We start from the raw sequence: 25,505 nt of genomic DNA on the forward strand, positions 1-25,505 counted from the left end.
GAATAATAAATCATTAATGATGCAAGAATTTTTTACTTCAAGGAATTGCATAATTTATCCAATTATTATTTTTCAAAAACATTTTTCAATAACACCAGTATCAGCAATATGATATATAGACATTTCTGTTGAATCTCAACAGCATAAGCATATCACAAAACAAAAGGCAAACTAAAATCTGCTTGAATGCCAAAATCTTTATGTGATATGCATTTCAATATCGTGTACATGCATTCTAAGTTCTGTCATACCAAAGCACTTGCAGCAGCAGCCAGAAGTACTTCACTTCTCAATGACTTTCCTAACGAAGCATAGTAATTAACACGTAATATACATTAGATCATCTGGCAATACTTCTGAAGCATCCGTCAACAAGTCTTTGGTAAAATACGACATACTTGAACAAAAAATGGAACGTAATTATTAAAACATAATTCTTATAAGAAAATAGTGTCTGTAGCTTGTGGATGTGTTGTACCACTTGACGAACATAAGAACTAGAATAATTAATTGCAGGTTTATGGTACTTCATTATTATGTAATGGATGAAAGCTTTATACTTTTTTTCTCACATATTTTTGTAATAGTTTTGTCTAACATAGTATTGAATGGAGAAACCATACTCCTTTGTGTTATTTTATGTTATTTATAGATTGTACTTTGAAAATGTTAGTACAAAGTCTTTCATATATACCCAAATTTAGATGAATAGATTTCAAAGATTTTGCAGTAGTTAGGTATATTTGTTGAGACTAAGATGAGGTACCCAGTTTTTTCCCCATGTTGTGCTATCAAAACCAAAATTTTAATGCAAAACAAACTTTCTCTATTCAACCCTTCTTTCATCTACAGAATGTTAAACCCTCAGGTTGAACCATTATTTCAAATGTAACAACCCACAATCAGAAGCTTTTCAACAAACTTTAAAAAAAAAAAACTAAATATCTGCACTAAAGGTATTTTCACAGTATTGCTCAAAATGATCAATGACGTCATGTCCTTATAATGACTTTTGATAGACACTTTTATACATAAATCGTAATATATACCTGTTAATTTCTAGTAAGAAAATATTTAAATAGATTGGGTCATTTCTATATGATTAAATATTAAATGTAATGAACCTCACACAATCCCTTTAAAGGATCAGAGCATTTTATAAAGATGTTCCTACGGCACATTCTTTCATATTTAATATTATATTATTAATAGATAAATGGTTAAACATTACTTTTTGGAATTGAAAATCAGTTTAAAGGAAATTCTGCTATAATAAGCAAAATGCTTGCTTGCAAAATGGATGAATTTTGTGCCTGTATGACCAAGTCATGCTATCTGGACCATATGGTGTTTTTTTCTGTTTTATTATTTCCTAATTGTTTGTGCATCTTTTTTTCAAGAAGTCGGGTGGTGTCTGTTTTGCAATTCCTGATTTCCCTTTTTTGTACTAAGGTAGTGCGCTGTTATTGCTGTAAATATAGTCCAATAAAATGAAAACTTAGATAAAAACTTATCTTTCGAATTTTGTTGGAAAATTGTTTTGTTTTTTAGTGCAGAAGTTTCTGTTTGATGTACTTGGAATAATAATTCTGTTTGTCTTGTTTAGTCAAGTATACTCAACAGCAACTCTGAAGCAGAAAATATGAAGCATTTGTCTCAATCATAACAACCATTCCTTTTATTCTGCAATTAAACTTGAAAATGTTATGTAATGTTCAGAATATTTTTTTTTTAGAAAAACCTACAAGCAAAATAGAAAAGTTTAAGAGTCAATATTATTACTTTACTCTTCAAAGAAAAAGAAAACTACTACACTATTTTCTTTCATAATTTTGAAACAGGATGAGACTTCTTTACCATATTGAAGAAATTTACATTTGAAGTGGAATAATTTGTTCCAAGCTTGTGTCAGAAATAATATTATTTCATTTCTCAGGAAGAAAACATGTTTAGTAGATCTTTTGACCGTTGATTCGTATCTGAAGTTTGCTAAATGAGGTTTCTTTGAAAGATAAGAGGAAATTGAAGCTTTATTTATGTAAACTGTAAAAAACGAAGCTGTCAGAAAGTTTATTTCTTCTAATTAGTAAAGAATGTAACATGCTGATTGGGAATTAAGATAAAAGGATTTATGGCTCTATGTTTTACCCCTATTTTGTCAGCTGACATGCCTAAAGGGGTAAATAAATCAATTATTTCTTCAAAAAGTTTTGTATCAGCTTGCTTGCAACACTGCTTGCAGACAAGTGTAGATAGGAAAAATTATTGAAATAAGAGAATGAAGATCTTTCAGGAGGGAAATTTGAATTTGATACTTTGAAAGTTTGTCTATAGGAGTCTGTATTAACATTTATTTTCTGATTTGAATTTAATTTGCTGGATCAAGAGCTGAAATTATCAGCATGCTTAAACATTAAAAGGCCCAAGGGACAACTTATCTTTAAAGTAGAAGATTTATGTATATTATTAGTTCTTTCCTGCACTCCAAAATGTTTTTGAAGTATACAAGAAAAAAAGAAAGAATTTTTTTTAAAACTCATATTTGTTCAGTGATGATGTTTGATACAGAATAAATTAAAGGGATTTGAATATGACCTTATTTTAATTACCACTGTAGCGTTAAACGATTGTTTACACAATTACGTAACTCTCGTAAGATTTATGTATCTTCTATGTAATATTTCCTATGTCTGAGTAAATTGAAATATTTTAAAGCATTTAGGTTAAAACCTTATGTTTGTTTAAAATTTAGAATAAGTTTTGTTCGATTTCTTTTGAAGATTAGATTTAGAATACATTTTATTGTATCATAAACTAAATTCCGTCTTTTTGAAATGAAATTTAAATTGCTCACTATGAAATGCATCAAATTACTTTTAGGGTATATTTAGACTTTATTAAACTTGTCTCAAAGAAAAATCTAAGATATATTTGAAAAGGTTTGTCATAATCCTCAGCAGGGTTTAATTCTTAATAGTAATCTCAAATCTTGTTAAAAGTTTCAAAGCAGCCATTGTCCTGATTTCAATATGTCTGTTGTAATTAACAGTTAAATTACCAGTGTTAGTTTTGATGAAAGTGTCATGATTATTTTGATATTTGTAAAATGAAGGACGGGGACACCATTTTCTTAAGGTTTAACAACAAGACAGATCATATATAAGAATAAATATTTCTCGAATTCAATAGGGAATATAGGTAATTAGTACAAATAAGATGGAAGATAGTTTTTGCCATAGTATAGATAAAGAAATATTAGCTCAGTCTTGGGTGGTTGTGGAATTTTGATAATTGTGACACATTAATTGCATAGGGTGTTTTTTTCTCCATTTTATAAAATATTTATATGATAAATTGTTGATGCTAACAAAATATCGCCAACTCTTTGACCTATTTTCAATGATGTCTATTTTAAAAAGACTATGGAGCAAGGTCCTACAAGATTTAGGTGTAGTATAAGGAAGTGATAAAAATTGAATCAAATGATCCCCTACTGTTTGTGTGATATATTGCAGATCGCTGCACTTTATTAATAAACTGCATGATAATTGTGCAGTAAACATCAATAAAACAGTTATTTAGCATATTTAAAAGGTTTTGTGTTATGTTTTCTTGAGTATAAAATATTTGAAAACTATTTTATTTCATGACTATGGGAACCGTACCTTAATTATTATTTTTTAACAAATTTATAAGCAGTGGCGGATCCAGACCTTCTTTTAAGGGGGGGGGCCCGCTCCAGTCACGCTTCAGTGATTCCCTATATAAGCAACCAAATTTTTCCCACAAAAGGGGGGGGGCTCGGGCCCCCCAGGGCCCCCCTGGATCCGCCTATGATAAGAAACTTAAAACATTGACATTGAATATATTATGGACATGAATTTTGAGCTTTAAAAAAAAGTGGAATGAAAATGTTTTTAGAAACTAGTTTGAATATTTTTTTTCTGTAAACAAAACAGTATTAACAAAGATACCGAACTTCAATGCACTTGAGAACAAAGTAAATAGAGAATTTAGAATAGGCATATAGATAACAATTACATGGTAATGTCTATTGTCTAGATGTTGAGATAAGATTAACAGTCATGTAAATCATGTAACCTTTGATTTTGTGAAGACACCTGGCTCCATGTTGATGTTGATTGGCACCATGGAAGATTTATAGAGTTACTCCCCTTTGGTGAAATTGCATTCAGCTTCTTGTGGGTTATTGTGCCTTGAATTCCTGAGAAATGTTATATTTCATTCATTTCATAGTTGTATTATTGGAGCAATTTCCATGTTATTTATATTGACAAGAAAAAACATGAGTGGACACAAAATATGTACATTAAGAGACATTCAATTTAAGACTAGTTGCAAATAACACAGAACTCAAAGTCTTTCTTATGTCAAATATATATGGTAAAATTGAGAATGGAAATGGCGAATGTGTCAAAAAGACACCAACCCAACCATAGAACCGACAACAGCAGAAGGTCACCAACAGGTCTTCAATGCAGCGAGAAATTCCTGCACCCGGAGCTGTCCTTCAGCTGGCCCCTAGACTTTTGAAATTTATTTCTGTACATACAGTTAACCAACAAATTTTCATGAACAAATTACTTTTGTGATGAATACAATTAGAAAATAAATGAATATATATAAAACTTCCCATATACATTGTATATTAAAGTACTTCAAGAAAATATGAAAATTTATAGTGAAAATATTTCCAATCAAAGTTTACTAGAAAGTGTTAAACATGCACACAACGTATCAGTAAGAATGAGTTTGTTTACAATTTGCAGCATAATTAAAGTTTGGCTACTATTTCTATGCAATTGTGTATTGATAACCTCCTGGTTTTAACAATAAATACTGCAGACATTAGATGCAACATTTTAAGTCAATAGCATATAACAGTCTATTATTTGAACTTGGAATTATTTTTAACTATGGAATTTGCTTGATTTCTTGTTATTGAAATTTTTAATAAATTCCATGATTATTCTGTACTGAAATGTTCTGTGCTGCGCACAACACTTTCTATTACAAAGAAAATAGTATATTTTCAATAGAATGTACTGTGCCGCGCACAACACTATCTAACCAAAATACATTGTATGGAAAGTGTTATTAACCGCTCAAAAGATCATAATACAAAATAAACATGGAATTTATAAAAAAATTTAAACACAAGAAATTATGCGAATTCCATAATCAAAAATAATTCCAAGTTCAAATAATAGCCTGTTATATGTACAATTGAGCTCTTCACCTGATGGACACAATCAACCACTATTGTTTATTCTCAGCATGACAGATCCCTTACATTCTTATGCAATGTTTATAAAAGTTTTGTAAGGAAGTTTGTCTTCATAATGTAACTTGCCAAACTTTTCCATACAGCAAACAGTAATACAGACTACTTTAACCTATAATGGTTTACTTTTTAAATTGTTATTTGTATGGAGAGTTGTCTCATTGGCACTCACACCACACCTTCCTATATCTATCTATAACTTTTTAATCAACTAAAACGACAATGGTAAAATTATTGTCGATTGAGAACAATATTATGATGTGACCATGTACTTTCGGCAGACCAAACTGATAGGCACTTGTACAATTTAAGCAGAGAACCATGAAAACTATATAGTTTATATTTGTCATCCTGCACTTTATATATGTAGTTTCGTTTGCATCTTTTATGAATGAAAAAGTAAATATTTTTGTAATTTTTTATTTCAGGTGTCTGCCTATGATCCAGACTGCAATGGAAACTCCCAAGTCTCCTATCATCTGGCTAACATGTCACACTCCAGTATTGATGTGTTTAATATCGGACCTACCTCTGGACGATTGTGTGTAGCCAAGACTCTGGACTATGAAACACAGAAAATCTATGAGTTTCCTGTTTATGCTACTGATAGTGGTAAGATCAATATATGTAATAGCTATGCCTGAAATATTTGCCACTGGACGTTTGGCAAGAAACATGATAGATCAATCATAAAACAATTGATAATCACCCTCTGTGGATTTTTTTATAAGATTAATGGGAACCATTTTAATGTGTTAAGGTCAACTGCATATTGAAATACAGTTTGTAACAGGCTTGTTAGCAGATTTTGACAAAACCATGAAATTTTATATTAAATATTTTAGATCAACAAAAATGGGTTTCTTCTTTAATATACAAAACCACAGTATTATATAAATGATTTTAAAGAAAACACTCAAAAGATTTAGTAATCATGACATTAATAGTGACTAAGGGCTGTTTAAGTTTTACTATGTAAGGAGGACATACAAGTTATATCTACTGTCTTAATGGGAAATATAATTAAGCATGTATCTTTCTATTATTATCTTTTAATATTGTTATCTTTAGATATCAGTCAAATATGTCCTTCCTTTTTCTATTGATAAAAAGACGAGGAAAAAAAACCACAAACAAAAAGATTTTTAATTTATCTACAATTAGTTCAATTAAGATTTTGTAGTTGGTAAAATACAGTTTTCATAACAGAGCATGTATATAAAAATGTTACTCAATTTTGAAAATTTCCATATCAGCATTTTGTCTCCTGTATATTTCTTTTATAAAGTAGCTATTAATAAGATTTGTATTTCGATTACACACAAACCAGATGTGACAATACATTCATCTGGGGATTACACATATTTGATGTGAAAACAACAGAATTTATGCTCATTTGTTCCATTTTTTGATAAAATATACATAAATGTCAATGTTTAATCAACACTTGATTAAGTAATAATTTCTAATTGGTTTATTTTGTATCTGTCTGATTAAAAAATACCTCAAAGTGGGTCAGCTATATTTATCCTTTTTCTAATTTTGAAAGGGTTTTTCAAGTTGACCAAAATTATTTTATGCAAGAATATTGAAGAGTAATGAGAAATCTGGTATTAATCCAGTAAAATATGAATGAAAGGAAATAGTAGGGCAGGCCCGTAGCCAGGAATTTCCAAGGGGGGTTCGTTGGACTCATGAACTCGACTTAAACAGTCACAATTTGAACAAAACGTTGACTTTAACAGTGCTTATTTGATTTCAAGGGGGGGTTCGGACGGGGGATTCGTCCGAACCCCCCGAACCCCCTGGCTACTGGTATGGTAGGGTATACTTCAAGGAGACCGTAATCTAACAACACAATTAAAAAAATTGTATTTGTGGTCAATTTGTTGGCTACCTTTTATACTTACAGTAAATAAAGTCTATGGTATTCAACTCCTATTGATAGCTGCAAGACTTTTCTGATCCCAACAAACTAAAATATCCAAATTAAAGCACAAAAAAAAAATCTTGTATTTTGTAACATTTTAATGCTATATATATGTCTATTTACTACAGAAAGGAAATTTTTTTATGCTCACCCATGTACATATGCTTATTTAAAAAAAATGATCTTTGACTTCAGGTGGATTAGATAGTTCTGTAATCGTCAGCATCACCATCGAGGATGTTAATGACAATCATCCACAGTTTTATCCACTAAACTACAGTACAAATGTCAATGTCAACTTACGGCCAGGACAAGACATCATCACGGTTCAGGCTAGAGACGAAGACAGTGGTAACTTCAGTGCTATACAGTATAGCATAGCTGGTGGCAATGATGACAATCTCTTCTCTGTAGACAGGTACTCAGGTAAGTTTCTCTCTAGACAGGTACTCACGTAAGATTTTAATGAAAGTGAATTCTTTAAGATAGATGGAACTATTTGTATTGGCTTTATGCCAGCCAGCCGTATTGTTATGGAATGATTTATTACGTCATGGTGGACAATCCTTTCACACACTTGACTAAACTTCAGGCAAAAGTAATAGATGTTGTAAAGCAATGTTACTTCTGTCATTAACAGAATAAAGAAAATTAACGCTACAATAAATATAGTATGAAATTTAAGTCTCGGAAATTTAATATGATGAGAGACCAATTGCTACTATTTGACTTTGGTAGGAAACTTTGGACTTGCATCTTTTCATGAATTTTGGTAACTTATTTCAATGTCAAATTGTTTATATTTTGCCCTGTTCAAGCATATTTCATTCTTTTGAAATCATGTAACAGAAAAAATTAAAATGAAATAACATCTCTCCATTAGTCATTATACATGTTACAAAGAAAAGCTATTAATGACAACGAGAAACAATTGCTAATAAAGAATTAATGACAGGATGTAGAAATCAAATTTGTGCATATGCAGTTAAAATAAAGGACAAATCATTTTGAACAAATTTCCAGTAAAATGAAAATTGTTTTTGATACTAAAGTTGGTATTTTTGATATTCATAGCTATTCCTAAAGTAGAAATGGTATGCGTCTTTTTTAAGTGCTTTGTCATTAAACTGAAATTCTTTTGTCAACTTCCTGTGACGAAGTTCGAGGAGTAAGAATGTATAAAATCATCTTGTTAAAAATATTAACGATTAATCAATAAAATCTACCATTGAATGCTTGAATTTTTTTTCACAAATATTGTTTTGTGCAGTATAAAATCATCTTTCATATTCATGACATGGCTGAATGAATATAACTATAGAATACCTTTGCATGTAGATAATTTGGATCATATAAAGTTATATTCAGTGAATTGAGTACACAATTCAAATACGAATTATATTGATAGCAATAAAACTATATAAGTCGTTAGAAATAAGTGTCGTACAAACATTAGTTTGTGATGTATGTGACCATCTGTCTAAAATTATCACCCAAAACTTGTAAATTTTATGAAGTTATATATCTTATAAAAACTTTAAATGTTTTATTGCTCATAAAAATTTGAAAAAGTAAAAACGTTTTAAGTTTCATCTATTTGTAAAGATTTATTCTTGTTAAATTTACAACTAACAGAACATTAAATGTGTTTCTTTGTATAAATATGGATATATTAAAACATTTTCAAAATGTAACTGTTTAAAGAAAGATTCCAGGCATTGTTTCGTCAAATCCACCTTGTCCAAAGTGATGATTTCAGTGCATAATATATTATATGCAAATAAGAAAAAAAAGAACATTTAGCATTAATGTTTAAATAACTGATTAATTTCATGATAAAGATTAATCTTTTAGTCTAACCAAATTCGGTTGAAATAATGATTTCATTTTGCAAATTCCACTCCTAATCCGTCAAAAGTGATCTTCTGGATCTGAGAACATAAATCAGAAGGTAATTTGCCATCTAGATGATTTTTAGTGTTTCATGTTTGTAGCATACTTTTTTCAGTACCTTAAATCTCCTTCCATATTACTATTTTTATAGTATATTTAAGTTTCTCAATCCTGATATCAAAATAAGGAGATGTGGTATGATTGCCAATGAAACATTTATCCAACAAAGTTCAAATAAAGTGGATGTATGCAATGAAAGGCAACCGTACAGCCTTCAACAATGAGAAAAAACTATACTGTATAAGAATAACCTTACAGAATGATTATCTTGGATTGGATGAGAGTTTGGTAATGATTTTAAGTAAAATACCATTTACCTACTGCTATTTATTTTATATGTATCTTAATATTAGTAACAATATCATTTTATTTTTCAGGCAAGGTGACCTTGATAAATGCTCTACCACAGACAGAGAAGCAATACATTCTACAAATCAGTGCCCTTGATGGTGGTGGTCTCAGTGCCTCCCAACCAGCTACCATAAATATCAGTGTCACAGGGGCCAATTCCCATCCACCTGTGTTCAACCAGGCTACATATAGATTCTCTGTAGAGGAGATTGTACCAATTGGTACCACTGTTGGTAGTGTTTCAGCCACTGTACCCTCAGCTGGAAACAGTCCTGATATTTTATATACCATTGCTTCCGGTAACATCCATAATTTCTTCACAATTAATCAACAGACAGGGGAGATAAAAACAAGAGTTTCAAGACTACAACATCATCTGTATCCATCTGTTCTGTTAGAAGTCAAGGCTGAGGCTGGCATCCTTCCTGTTTATGGTTCTGCTCAGGTATTATTATTGACCTATTAATTACCAGATTATTTAAAGAATTTAACAGCTAAAAACATGCTTCCATTCAGTTGCTGTAGCTTTAATGTTGTCCTCACATTTATTATGCTGTCTCATTGATAATAACCCAATACTTCATATCTTGTTCATTTATATGATTTCTTGAAAGGGTATTGTATTGTTATAGTACAGTTCCAAAATAATACTACATCATTACAAAGTTCAGTATATTTTTTATAACAGCAAAGATGTATTTAAGCACAAATAAATTCAGTGACATTATTAATTTAGTTGGCAGAATTATGTTTTGATTTTTTTTTTACCTTATTCCAATAAACAGAACAACGACAGTTAACACACAAAGAGAATTTATTGAAATACAGACATAATTCTACCAAAAAATACCATGTTTGATATATGATAAAAATTAGAAATACTTTTATTGTTTGGAATATTGAGTTCATGTATGAAGTACTCATGAATTACTTTTATTTTAGGTGAATATTACAATCTCAGATGTGAACGACCATGCACCACAGTTTATCAGCACATCAATTGAAATCACTGTGTTTGAGGATCAGGATCTCACCACAACAATCTACATGGCCCGTGCCACTGATGACGACAGCGGACTAAATGGAACAGTCCATTATGGACTCTCGGTGAATCCTCAAAACACTTTCGCAATCAATACCATCAGTGGTGAGATCAGATTACGTACAGCATTGGATTATGAAAACAAAACAGAATATGTGATAATTGTCAATGCTTTTGACCAGGGGATACCCTCTTTGAGTTCAAATTTAACACTGAAGGTCAAAGTTTCTAATGTCAACGACAATCCACCAATTTTCACGAAATTGGAATACTTACAAGATGTGAAAGAAACAACGGCAATGGATACAGGAATTTTAGAAGTTACTGCCATGGACGCTGACAACGATCAGGTGACATACACTTTATTAAATGAGGATTCTGGGATGTTTGGAATTCATGGTGGAAGTGGACAAAGTGGGTACATTTATCTTCGGTCTGAGTTAGATCGTGAAACAAGGGATACATATACATTCACCGTACAGGCAAGGGACAACGGTAAACAAACAATTCGTTCTGCAACAGCTAAAGTCAAAATTACTGTTACGGATGCTAATGATAACAATCCTATATTTTCACAGTCTGCCTATGTGTTTAAAATACAAGAAAATAATGGTGGTTCCACTGTAGTAGGCAAGGTCACAGCTACTGATAGAGATATAGGTAATAATTCAAAACTGGAATATTCTATTATTGACCAGGTCAGTGATTTTAGCATTAATCCGTTTCTTGGTGAAATATCCACCACTAAAACACTAGACAGAGAAGCTCTAAAAGATAAAGATTATCAGCTTAAATTTTCTGTACAAGTAGTGGATCATGGCAATCCACCAAGAAGCCATATCTCCCATGTAACTGTAAAGGTTGAAGATGTCAACGATAATCCGCCAAAGATCCTGAACCAACTGCCATTGGAAGAGTTTGTAGACGAGAACAGAATGAAAGGAACAGTAGTGATCAAGATTCTAGCTGATGATCCAGATAATGCTGAGAATGGCACTGTTATGTTCATGTTTGATCCAGGTAGGTTTATCCTAACTGTTAAAATCTTTAGGAAAGCTTAAAAAAATACATGACTGTATTGTAGGTTCATTTGTTTCTATGGATTGATACTTTTTAAGTGCACCAGTATAAGAAATAAGGGAAAAGATTGAAAAAAAATGCATTTAAAGTGTGACTTGCATTATTAATTGCAGAATTGAATAATGAATTTTGTCTTGATTAATAATCGAATTCTAGTCTAATACAACCCACGAACATAATGAATACACTAACATGTCAATTAATGAGTTCAGAATACAGTAGCATAAGTATAATGTCACTATTTAATAATAGCATTAAACTAATATATTCTTTGCAGAATTTGTCAGGTTTCAGATCATTTCACCCTGTTGAGGAAAGTTAACAAATACACACAGAAGCGAAATGTTAAACTACTGAAATAAGTCTACTGTTCTTTATAAATTCATTTTTATGCCCATTTATGGACATTATGTTTTCTGGTCTATGCGTCTGTCCATTCGTCCGCTCGTCCCGCTTCAGGTTAAAGTTTTTGGTCGAGGTAGTGTTGGATGAAGTTGAAGTCAAATCCACTTGAAACTTAGTAAACATGTTCCCTATGAAATAATCGTTCTAATTCAATGCCAAATTAGAAATTTTATCCCATTTTCACGGTCCACTGAACATAGAAAATGATAGTGTGGATGGGTCATCCGTGTACTTGGGACACATTCTTGTTTGAAGTCATATTTCAAATATCTGTGATATCAAATTTGGATGCTAAATCAACATCAACAGTGGTCAATGGGATCTCCTAAAGTTATTCTATTAGAATTGGGAAGGAGAGTCTTCATTGTATGCTCTGAATTTTTTTAGTCTTGGAAAATACTTGGGAGAACACTGGTTCCATTATGAATAAGCAGAAATTTGCTTATTTTCTGATTCAAGCATTTTTAGTTTAAGTATAATGCTCTGATATATTGATTCCAATTGAATTATTGCTTTAAAAACATAATTTTGATTTTGATTTTTGTTGATACATACTCTCTGTTTATAACCTTTACAGCTAGTGACCAGGAGTCATTGAGAAACTTTGAAATCCATCCAACAACAGGATTAATAACCACAGCTGAAGTATTGGACTATGAGAGCAGAATGGTATACATGTTAAAGATCATAGCCAGAGACAATGGAAATCCTCAAAGAGAAAACAAGACAGATATAACTATTCGTGTCAGAGATGATAATGATGAAACACCCATTTTCCCTAGTGAGAATAAAACTTTCGAAATTTTAGAAAACACCCCTGTGGGTTCAGTGATTGCCACCGTAAAGGCTTTTGACAAAGATTCTGGTGAAAATGGAAGAGTTTCATACTACTTGGTAGAAGGTAATGTTTTTGGCTTGTTCTCTGTGAATATCTCAACTGGAGAGATCTATTGTGTACGAGAAATCGACTACGAGGAATCCTCCTCTCATACTATTGGAATCAAAGCTATTGATAATGGAATTTATAACCCTAAAAGTTCTGTGATTAGTGTTTTGATTAAAGTGATCGATTTAAATGACAACCCACCAGAGTTTGAATTCGATCCCGTTGTAATGAAAAAGAGAGAAAACTTGCCTGTTGGGCAAATTGTTTATCAATTTACCGCTACCGATAGTGATTCTGGTGACAACGGAACAGTGTATTATTCCTTGAAAGATCAAAATCCAAATTTAGACCTGCTCGAACTAGAAAGCATGACTGGAACGCTGAGGGTAAAGAAAAATATAGATTACGAAACTGTCCACCAAATTTCAATGGTTGTTGAAGCTCATGATGGCTGCCCAACTGATGGATGTCGGGAAAAGACAGCAGTTTCAGTCTGGTTATTTATTGAAGATGAAAATGACAATAGTCCAATATTTAATTCCTATGCACCAATCAACATCAAGGAAAATGAAGCTGTAGGATATAGGATTATTTATGTTGTGGCTACTGACCTTGACAGTGGAATCAATGGTCATGTTATGTACAGCATTGCTGGGGGTAATGATGAAGGAAAATTTCAAATAAACTCTCAATCAGGTAATTATATTGAAATTACAAATATGTTTTATCATTGTTTATAAACAAGATTACTTTATTTTGATCATTTGATCACAAATGTCTGAAAGTTTTTTCTCTTCAAAGGTTCTAAGTGGTTTTCTTATTTTCATCTCATTTGCATCTACTTGTAAAAAAAGGATTTCATATTCATGTAACAGAAAATTTATTTTGAGAGATATAGATATAAGAAGATTTGATATGAGTGCCAATGAGACAACTTTCGATCTAATTCAAAATTTGTAAAAGTAAACCATTGAAGGTTAAACACAGAGCCATGGCTACAGCAAGCTAAATAAAATGTCCTGAAAAATGACTACTGTATAACAATTCAAACAGAAAAACCAACAGTCTTATCTATATAAAAACAAGAAACACATCTGAAAAATTGAATTAAAAAATAAATGTTTTTCTCTTCCATCTCCAGGACTTCTCTCAATCCAGTCTGCCCTAGACAGGGAAGAGAAATCTCAATATATATTAAATCTGATGGCCAGAGATGAAGGGGTGACACCAAGGACAGCATACACCAGTCTCACTATCAAGGTCGTTGATGTCAATGACAACAAGCCTGTGTTCCAGAAGTCAACATACAGTGGTGTTGTTACAGAAAATAATGGCGGAGGAGATTTTATACTCGTCATCAGTGCTAATGATCAGGATACTGGTAGGTGGAATATGTAGAAATAAGAAGATGTGGTGTTAGTGCCAATGAGACAAATCTCCATCTAAGTCACAATGTGTGAAAAGTAAACCATTATAGATGAAAGTACGGCCTTCAACATGGAGCATTGACTTAAAATGGTTTACGATATGCTGTAATATAAATGCATCTGTATCATGGAAGTTTTAAAAGAACAGCATGAAGATATCAAGAACTTGAAAAAAATCATGAGTTAACAAATTACACAACACTATTCCCATAAAGAAAAATTATAGATGGACAAACAAAATCTAACTCTACTCAGAAATCGTAAAGATTGACAAATGCATACTCCACCAAAAAATTAAGGATGAACTGATTTACTCTGGAAGGGTAAAAAAATGATCCACATGATCATTTGATCATTGAAAAGTCTAAATGGCATGTGACTTCATAGCTATTTTTCAAACTTCGGGAACCATGTCTAGTGAGTAGAGAATGGAAAAACCTCCACATATGAACCTAAGGTATTAAACATTAAGAGTACTCCTTGAATTGACCATCAGCTGAAAAAAGATAGAAGAAATCAAAAAATTTAAAACAATTCTAAGGAAAAAGAACATAAACATGAACGACTTTTTTCCACTTTTTGTGAAATCCATAAATTGTCTCGTATCATCCCAAAACAGTTGTCCTGCATGAACTTGAAATAGAATTCCTTTAGGTTATTTATCAAAATAATTAAAGTATCAAAAGAGTTATAAATGTGTATGTATTTTCTATTCTAGGAGATAACAGCAAACTGACATATTCTTTACCAAAGGGTGTTGCAAATGACAGATTTGTTCTGGATCCCAACACTGGACATTTAACAGCAACTGGTACCCTTGATAGAGAAGAACAGAGCTCATATGTACTTACAGGTAATAAAAAATAAGATGGACAGTCCTTCTATGCTATCTTTCTTATAATGTAAGTTCAGAAATTATTGCGAGGTTTTTATTTTTGCGAAAAATGCGACAGAGTTGTAAACACAATAATTTCAACTCTCATTTTAAAATATTTTATATGAAACAGGATTTTTCTCAACATTGTAAAAATTAAAATCGCATTTAAGTCTTAAATGGCAAAATCGCAATAATAAATGCATGCAATAATTTCTGAATTTACATGTAGTATGTTACGTATAACCCCTGAATCCAATATGAAATATTTAATGAACTATTTCAAACTAACTCAAAAGTCTCAAACCAGAGTCTTGTGTGTTTTTTTGTGTTTTCTGAAAATGAAAAGTAAGAATTTACTGGTATGAATGATTGCAAGAACTCTTCAATTTGCTAAATTGTCATTAATTGTCATGTCCTCATTGCATTTAAAAATTGACAATATGATTCCTTTCAGCAAGAAATTTAAATGTAACATTTATTTTTCAAAACCAGATATTTAAACCAAAAATTACTTTGTGAGGAAATATATTAATTTTAGATGTTGTATGATTTATCATTACAAATTGGGATGTCTAGGAAGACAGATTTTATCTTATTAAAGTTTTTTATTTAACCCAATAAATTGTCATTTAAGTTAGAGATACTAATCTTCATTTCTTTTATAGCCAATAAAACATTTTACTGATTACTTGATAAAAGGTACATGTGCAGATGTTCCCAATCATGATTTGAAATATTTAAACATTTATGTAATCACAATTTAAAAATTGTTTGTTAAGTGTAGACTTGATTAAAAAATGTCTAATGTCAGAAATTCAAGTATTCTGAATCATTCAGACACAAATTTAAATGAATGCAATTTAAATGAACGACATGTTTTAGTTTCAAACAATTGATGACGTACACTGTTTCATTCAAATAAATACAAATATGAAAACAATTTTCTTTTGCACAATGCAGAATTTGTTTTAAAAAGAAATCACTCGACTGAATCACATTAAAGTTTTAAAATGGTGAATGATTAATATTAATCAAAGATAATTTAATGTATTTTCACTCTGAAAACTGATCAAGGAAATAAAATAAATAAGGAATCATTCAATTTAAATTTCTCTCTAATGACACAGCATTTTCCATACACTAAATAAAAACTTAGAATTGAACTTTAATTGACATTCCAATAACCCAAATGGCATGTTTTGAATATTTTTTAGATTTCAAAAATTCAAATTGATATTTAGCTATATGTTTTTAACATTCTCAGATAGTAGTATTTGATAAAAAAAAGAAAAAGAAAAAAAGTGTTGAATCTACAATAATAACATAAATCATGAGTTTGAATTTGACGTGAATCTGTTGATTTTTCAGCTTTTGTCCAAGACCATGGAAATCCTTCTCTGTATGAAGCAACTACTATTATCATAAATGTTCAAGATCAGAATGATAACTCACCAGTCTTTGAGGAGTCACAGATTACTATAGATATCCCAGAGAATGCTGGACAACAGAGCTTGCAGAAGATACTGGCTCATGATAAAGACGATGGAGATAATGGCAAAATATTCTATACTATCGATGGTATGTCATTGTTTGTATAATGTTTTTTTTATTTTTCTGAATTTTGGAAAGGAAGGAGTTTCCTGAAAACATACCATTTTATACATCCTATTGAAAGAGTAAAAATTGGCATCATTTGGCCCCCAAAATTACAGAAAAACTGATTTAACCAATTTGTTTGTATTTTTTCAATTAAAGGTTCATATAGAAGCTACCCTTCTCAAAAGAATTATCTTTTATAGAAATTCCTAGCTAAATTCTTGTATTATATTTTTCGATAATCACAAATATATTTTATTTTGTAGCTGGAAACACAGGTAATGCTTTTGAAATAGATAGTGAGACAGGAGAACTTACCTGTAATTCTCTAGACAGGGAAGCAGTTTCTAGATACAACTTAACCATTGGTGCCCGTGACCAGGGACAAACAAGTCGTAAAGCCACCTGTTTGGTCATTGTACATGTGCTTGATGTGAATGATAATGCCCCTTCTTTTGCCAAGGACAGTTACGGCCATAATATTCCAGAAGATATTGCTGTAGGGTCAACAGTTTTATTGGTGTCGGCCATGGATATTGACCAGGGAGACAATGCCAAGGTCACATATTCCCTTGGTAACGATACAGAAGGACAGTTCCAGATAAACAGTGTTTCAGGGGAGATAATCACAAGTCGGTAAGTCAAATTTAAGAGTTTTAGTTTGTGCCATTTCAACATTCCACATGGAGCATTAAAACATAGAAAGAAACCAACAAGTACAGAGTAAAATCAAGAACAAGGCAGACAGTTTTTCCAACTTTATTTTCTGAAAGTAAATTAAGTTATTGATACATTACAATCTGAAAGATTTTTTTCACAAACTGATTTTGTATATTTGGACAGTGCTATATTAAAAGAGAATATATAATGTAGAGTGAAATCAAAGTATGGAATCATACTGAATATGCATGAAGTATCTGTCACTGGACATTAAGAGAAAAAATATTCAGTTCATAGTATGGGTATAAACTTGATAGTGTTTATCGATTTTGTTCTATCACATTTAATCGTCTTTTTCAGTTTATTTGACCATGAGAGGAAGTCATCTTACACTTTCAATGTTGTTGCTAAAGATGGCGGAGGAAACAAATTCAGTTCTAACGTTGTGGTCACAATAACAATTGATGACGTGAACGACAATGCACCCGTCTTTACACAGTTCCCTTACACTAAAAACATAGCCAGTGGTAGCTCATCCAATTCCTTGGTGACGACAGTAACAGCAAGAGATGCAGACTCTGGAGATAATGGTCGTGTTACATACAGTTTAATACAAAATACAAACTATTTCCGCATCACTGCAGATAGTGGGAATATCTTCATCAATTCTAATTTACCAAGTGATAAGAAATTATACAACCTCAGAGTATTAGCAACGGATTCTGGTAGCACAAGAAAATCGTCAACAGGTGAGACATATATAATAATTTTTTTTTCAAAAATTGCAATGAGCATTAAATAACTTACATTAGTAAATTTTAGGTAACCTGTTCAATTATAACTTATCTATATTCCTGGTGATTTAAAACTATTAATAACAATATAATGGCCACATGAAATTTTTTTTTCATTTATTGTTGTATATAACTCTCTTGTGCGCTGAATCCTTCATTTTGTTTAAGTCGTTCGTGAAAATATGCAAATTTAATGAGTGTAGGTATACTTAGCATTTCATACAATAAAAAAAATCTTTATTAAATTGAAGAATTATTATAGAATATCATTTCCAATAGATTAAATTAACAGTAATGTTTCCAAAATGAATAAAGGATATAGAATAATTGTTCCAACGGTAACAGATGTAATAAAGTTGTTCACAACAAACTTTCAAAAGTTACTTATGTTAGGAGGAGATAATAATTACTTTGACAGCACAACATTCTTGTTGTCATGTTAAAAACTTTCAGTGGAATGGAAAATATCTGCAAAATATTTCTTATTTAAAATTTAAAAAAAAAGTAGAAATGAAAGCATCTTAAACCATAGTTATCTTAAGAAGTAGAGAAATTTGAATTGAATGGGAACAATGTGAAATTATGACAAAAAAAAGAAGGAAAAAATGATATATCTAAACGTTGCAAACTAATATATCAATTATTGTTTTTAGGAGTTGTGCTTGTGACAGTTGGTAGTCCAAGTACATCAGGCCTGAGGTTCAAACAACAGCAATATACCACCTCACTGAATGAACATTCTCCACAAACCAGTGAGGTACAGACAGTAGAGGCTGAACATTACGGAGGAGGCTTAGGAGGAACTATAACCTACAGTATAGTCAGTGGAAATGAGGGGCAAACATTTAGTATCAACTCTCAAGGTAGGTTGTACAATACTTTAGGATATTTTTTGTGGAGTCAGAAGCTCCCAAGTGAGGAGAAAATTTGAAACAATAAGGGTTTTCATCTGTTATTTTAACAGGCTGCACAGTTATGATCTATTCCTATGCCCTAGACTCGTAAAATTTGATTTTGACTAGTAAGTATATCTAAAACTTTGTTTAGACACGTAAAAAAAATGTCAGAATATTGATATTTCACCCTTGTAGTTGTGAAGACAGTTTTAAGGAAATTTATTAAAGAGAGGCTTCTCACAGAAATATTTTGATACATGAAATAAAATTAGTTGATTCCTACCCCTTGATCAACTTCAGGATAATTATTGTCTTTTAATTTTTCATTACAGTTATTCATTTTTAGCTCACCTGGCCCGAAGAGCCAAGTGAGCTTTTCCCATCACTTTGCGTCCGGCGTCCGTCGTCCGTCGTCCGTCGTCGTCCGTCGTCGTCCGTCGTCGTCGTCCGTCGTCGTTAACTTTTACAAAAATCTTCTCCTCTGAAACTACTGGGCCAAATTAAACCAAACTTGGCCACAATCATCATTGGGGTATCTAGTTTAAAAAATGTGTGGCGTGACCCGGCCAACCAACCAAGATGGCCGCCATGGCTAAAAATAGAACATAGGGGTAAAATGCAGTTTTTGGCTTGTAACTCAAAAACCAAAGCATTTAGAGCAAATCTGACATGGGGTAAAATTGTTTATCAGGTCAAAATCTATCTGCCCTGAAATTTTCAGATGAATCGGACAACCCGTTGTTGGGTTGCTGCCCCTGAATTGATAATTTTAAGGAAATTTTGCTGTTTTTGGTTATTATCTTGAATATTATTATAGATAGAGATAAACTGTAAACAGCAATAATGTTCAGCAAAGTAAGATTTACAAATAAGTCAACATGATCGAAATGGTCAGTTGACCCCTTTAGGAGTTATTGCCCTTTTTAGTCCATTTTTAACCATTTTTCGTAAATCTTAGTTATCTTTTACAAAAATCTTCTCCTCTGAAACTACCTGGACAAATTAATCCAAACTTGGCCACAATCATCATTGGGGTATTTAGTTTAAAAAACGTGTGGCGTGACCCAGCCAACCAACCAAGATGGCCGCCATGGCTAAAAATAGAACATAGGGGTAAAATGCAGTTTTTGGCTTATAACTCAAAAACCAAAGCATTTAGAGCAAATCTGACCGGGTTAAATTGTTTATCAGGTCAAGATCTATCTGCCCTGAAATTTTCAGATGAATCAGACGTTCCGTTGTTGGGTTACTGCCCCTGAAATGGTAATTTTAAGGAAATTTTGCTGTTTTTGGTTATTATCTTGAATATAATTATAGATAGAGATAAACTGTAAACAGCAATAATGTTCAGCAAAGTAAGATCTACAAATAAGTCAACATGACCAAAATGGTCAGTTGACCACTTTAGGAGTTATTGCCCTTTATAGTCAATTTTTAACCATTTTTCGTAAATCTTAGTAATCTTTTAGAAAAATCTTCTCCTCTGAAACTACTGGGCCAAATTTAACCAAACTTAGCCATAATTGGGGTATCTAGTTAAAAAAATGTGTCCGGTAACTCGGCCAACAAACCAAGATGGCCGCCATGGCTAAAAATAGAACATGGGGGTAAAATGCAGTTTTTGGCTTATAACTCAAAAATAAAAGCATTAAGAGCAAATCTGACAGGAAGTAAAATTGTTGATCAGGTCATGATCTATCTGCCCTGGAATTTTCAGATGAATCGGATAATCGGTTGTTAGGTTGCTGCCCCTGAATTGGTAATTTTGAGGAAATTTTGCTGTTTTTTTTTTGTTATCTGGAATATTATTATAGATAGAGATAAACTGTTAACAGCAATAATGTACAGCAAAGTAAGAACTAAAAATAAGTCACTATGACCAAAATAGTCAATTGACCCCCTAAGGAGTTATTGCCCTTCATAGTCAATTTTTAACAATTTTCTTAAAATTTGAAGATTTTCAATAACATTTTCCACAGAAAGTACTGTTATAGATAGAGATAATTGTAAGCAGCAAGAATGTTTAGTAAAGTAAGATCTACAAACACATCACCATCATCAAAACACAATTTTGTCATGAATCCATCTGTGTCCATTGTTTAATATTCACATAGACCAAGGTGAGCGACACAGGCTCTTTAGAGCCTCTAGTTTTTTGTGTGGCTGATATATAGTTTCTATAATACACCCACTTTTTTTCTGTAGAAAAATTAAAAGCATTTGCTGTAAAGCTAAAAATTTCTAGAAAATATACACTGAACTCATAAAAAAAAATTATATGAAAAGGCATTTTGAATGAGGTCTTGAACACTGAATATGGAATGACATTTAATAAATATTATATCTTATCATGTTTTATTTTTTTCAAGGTGTGATCTCTGTCAAAAATCCACTGACATTAGATTATGAAAAGGAAAGAAGAATGGAGGTTGTTGCATCTGCCACTGATGGTGTACTGTATGCTTACACCACTGTGTGGGTTGAGCTCATAGACAAAAACGATAACAGTCCACAGTTTGCACAGAACCAGTATTATGCCTCAGTACAGGAGCACTCCAGTATGGGTGCCTATGTCACACAGGTAATGATAAAAATCATGCAAAGGAATTAGGAAATGTTGAATTCATAAAGTTTCTGATATTGAAGAAGTAAAATCTGATAACCTTGCAATTTGTTGAAATCTCTTATTTTATCAGTAAGCTGTTATAAAAATGTTCATGTTCTAAATATAAAATAAAATCTTGACAAGTATTACGCAATATATTTAATCTTTTTTTTTGTGTTTTAATCTTCTTAATTGCATATGATTTACAGAAAAAATGTATTTAAAAAAATATCCAATTAGTGTTGAATTGTGATGAAATAAGTTCAGCAGTGAATTTGATATGATATTGAATAAACTTTATTTTTAAATGCCAAGCAGATATATGATTTCTTCAATAAAAGCCTACTTTTTTCTGAAAAAATGATTATGATGTGTAAATTTACAAAAACAATACTTTTTTATTTTTGTTTATACAGGTGCTGGCTACTGATTTAGATGATGGTAGAAATGCAAACATAACATATAATATCATTAACGGGAATGTTCGTGAGGCTTTCACGATAGAACCCATCTACAGTGGCATTGTCAAGGTCAAATATGGAGGAGATTATGAGATCCAAAAGAAATATGAGCTAACGATAGAGGCTAAAGATGGAGGAATTTCTCCCAGGTCAAGTGAATGTCGGCTCACAATAGATATTACTGATATCAACGATCAACCTCCTAACTTTCCACTGACAAAGCCAATAAATGTTTCTGAAGGTGAGTTATCTCCAAGTGTATTTGATTAAAACTTTCGGCAATTGAGTTAATGCTTTACATATTGGAAAAAGCAATGTGATCCTTTAGATTATACTTATTTCACTGTTGAATTTGAAATATATATTATTGAAAAAATCAATGTTGATCATATAATACATTTCAATGCTTTAATTTTTAGGCTCCTACCGTAGGTAAGGGGAATGTTAAGTGCTACCTTTGACATTCATTGTCTTTCCGTCTTGCCATCCTTCCAACTGTCCCATTTTTGTCAGCATTCTAACTTCAGTTTTACTCAAATTTAAAAGTTGTGGTTTTCTCAGACACTCCGGTTTCCCCCACCAATAAAAACTTGCTGCCATGAAATAGGTCAAAAGCTTTAAGTCCCTTTTTAAACTTGGTAAATAGCAAAGCTTGAGAGTGGACCTTCTTGTCAAACAAATTCTTCTTTTATTTTGGAACATGTTATGATATAGTATTCAGTATCCAGAGGGGGGTTCCTGGGGTTGAAACCCTCCTTTTTTTGGACGATCAATGTATTTGAATGGGGACGTGTAGTTGGACACCCCCTTTTTGTCCTTGGTTAGGAACCCCCCCTTTTTAAAATGGCTGGATCCGCCCCTGGTATTGTAAAATAGGAAGTAATTAGAGGACCAAATGTTAATAAACTTGTTATTTAACTTTTTTAGGTAGAGCAGTTGGATCGTTGGTAGCCATGATAACAGCCAATGATAGAGATAACCCAGTATTAGAATATGATTTTGCTCATCAAGGAAATCCCGGGAATACCTTTACTATGGATAGATTTAGTGGAAAGATCCGATTGGCTAAACAACTTGACCATGAATCCAGAAAACATTATGCACTAGAGCTAGTGGTAAGGGTGATTTATAGTTATTTGAACATTAGAATATGTTAACAGATAAGCCAGTGGAAATGGTACGGAATTGCTAGTAAAATGTTGTCTATTTTTGGGAAGAAAGTTAGATAAACACACTATATCTATACACAGTCTGACAACTTATTGTATAATTGGTTCCACTGTGCAAGAGGACAAACACATCTTGGCAGAATAATTTGAACAAAAACATTTTATTTTAATTTCTTTTTATAGTTTTCTTACATACTTACAATGAACTTTCACTTTCAGTTGCTATTTATAACGTTACTTACCGTTGTAACATTGTGACGTTTAAATTTTTACAACCTGATTTTATGTATTGTTTTTATCCTGATGACCGTGACCTAGGCACCCAAACATATTGATCAATAAAATTTCTGCAGCAGTCCCTAAAGTGTCTACATTTTAGATATTTTAAATGATGTTGACGTAAACATTTTCTATAAATTTTTAAAACCTCAATGAGCAAAGCCTGAGAAGTCTTTAAAACAGTAGAAAATACATGCAGGGTTATAATGAGAAAAAAACACAAAATAAAACAGCAGTTAAATTTAAATGAATTTGATTTAATTGTCGTGCAAATAAATAAGACTGAGGACTTGACAATTGTATTCATTCGACAGCACACAGATATATCTAGAAAATATGACTTTCAATTAATGGATAAATTTCAAAGTAAGAAATTAAGTTTGCCTTAAAATGATTTTGCTCCATAAATACTCACTATGAAATATAATTACAGGTGACAGATGGGCCCAACAAAGATCCCACGGTTTCCACCACGCTAGAAATAAATGTTACTGATGAAAACGACAACAATCCTGTTTTTACTCAATCTAGCTATCATGTAAGTATAGGACTATTTAAAAAAACAGTTTTATTGAATTATTAGGGTTATCACTTTCCCAAAAATTCAGCAAACTTTTACATATATAAACTAAGAAAATAAGGTAGAGAAAAAAGTTAGATATTTGTTTTTAAAAATGACAGCCATTGATTAGCTTAAGATGATCAGATCATACTGATTTATTTGAAATAAAAGTACTTTTCAACCATTATAAAAAAGTTTGCAACTTTGAATTATCATTTGATAAATATCTGTAATATACACCCAAGGGCTTGTTTATAAATTGTCATTTCAAATATAAGATCCTTAGGAAGATTTAATGCTTATTCTCATTCTTTTTTGCAGGCAACTTTAGCAGAGTTATCAGCAGTTGGAACTGTTCTCTCTGTAGATATTAATGCTACAGATGCTGATTCTGGGACAAATGCTCAGATAGTGTATAGCATCCTCAATGATGATACTACTTCATTCTCTATTAACCCTCAGTCAGGTATGTACTCTAGAGTTATATATCAGATATATTCATTTGCACTTATTCATGTTAAAATTACTTGAACTGGAGAGATAAATAAATCAGTCACTTGAAACTTTTTCAATGAATCATGCATTGTATAATTGATTTGTTGGTATGTATGAATAATTTTGACTGTATAATATAGATTTTGTTCTTTAAGTAGTAGTATTAAGTATGATTAAGATATACAACAGTTCTCTAAATTTCATGATAAAAACAAATTCTTACTGTAATCAAAAGTTTTTGGCTGAATTTTATTTAATTCATTTTGGTATTTAGCTGTATTGTGTCTCTGAATGTTTTACAGGAACCTGTGTGATTTTAAGTAATGACAGACAAATTTACATTCAATTGAAATATGTCTATTCAAGCTTACACAAGAAATCCATGAAACTTATAAATAAACAAACACACAAGTTATTCACGGAATTTATATATTTTTACAGGTCAGATGAAAACTACTCAGGAGATAGTATTTAATTCAGCCAATCAAATCATTACTGTGACTGTTAAGGCTCAGGATTCTGGTTCCCCTCCAAGGTCATCAACTGTAGCTGTGAAGGTCAACATCACACAAGTCAATCAAAGTCCTCCTGTATTTGAATCTGCTAATTACACGTAAGTATTCATGTTTTCTACTCTTTAGTCCGATTGTTGTCTCTTTGACACATTCCTCATTCTTCATTTCCTTTCTCAATTTTATGTCATAAGTCTATCATAATTCAAAGGCCAAGAAC

The 25,505-nt window shown here is 31.7% G+C and overlaps 1 protein-coding gene across 1 annotated transcript in view; it reads left to right on the forward strand.

Moving 5' to 3' along the window:
• LOC139486793 (protein dachsous-like) overlaps positions 1 to 25,505 on the forward strand; it is a 64,692-nt gene that overhangs the window by 34,772 nt on the left and 4,415 nt on the right. The window contains exons 2-18 of the mRNA XM_071271765.1: positions 5,734 to 5,917; positions 7,431 to 7,661; positions 9,566 to 9,984; positions 10,482 to 11,601; positions 12,644 to 13,648; positions 14,094 to 14,333; positions 15,098 to 15,232; positions 16,625 to 16,834; positions 17,119 to 17,488; positions 17,873 to 18,261; positions 18,960 to 19,169; positions 21,572 to 21,783; positions 22,224 to 22,509; positions 23,196 to 23,383; positions 24,150 to 24,254; positions 24,600 to 24,744; positions 25,215 to 25,386. Of these exons, the coding sequence (XP_071127866.1) occupies positions 5,734 to 5,917; positions 7,431 to 7,661; positions 9,566 to 9,984; positions 10,482 to 11,601; positions 12,644 to 13,648; positions 14,094 to 14,333; positions 15,098 to 15,232; positions 16,625 to 16,834; positions 17,119 to 17,488; positions 17,873 to 18,261; positions 18,960 to 19,169; positions 21,572 to 21,783; positions 22,224 to 22,509; positions 23,196 to 23,383; positions 24,150 to 24,254; positions 24,600 to 24,744; positions 25,215 to 25,386 (5,621 nt within the window). The remainder of the gene's footprint in view (positions 1 to 5,733; positions 5,918 to 7,430; positions 7,662 to 9,565; positions 9,985 to 10,481; positions 11,602 to 12,643; positions 13,649 to 14,093; positions 14,334 to 15,097; positions 15,233 to 16,624; positions 16,835 to 17,118; positions 17,489 to 17,872; positions 18,262 to 18,959; positions 19,170 to 21,571; positions 21,784 to 22,223; positions 22,510 to 23,195; positions 23,384 to 24,149; positions 24,255 to 24,599; positions 24,745 to 25,214; positions 25,387 to 25,505) is intronic.

This window comes from Mytilus edulis, chromosome 8 (genome assembly GCF_963676685.1).
Source record: "Mytilus edulis chromosome 8, xbMytEdul2.2, whole genome shotgun sequence".
Taxonomy (NCBI): domain Eukaryota; kingdom Metazoa; phylum Mollusca; class Bivalvia; order Mytilida; family Mytilidae; genus Mytilus; species Mytilus edulis.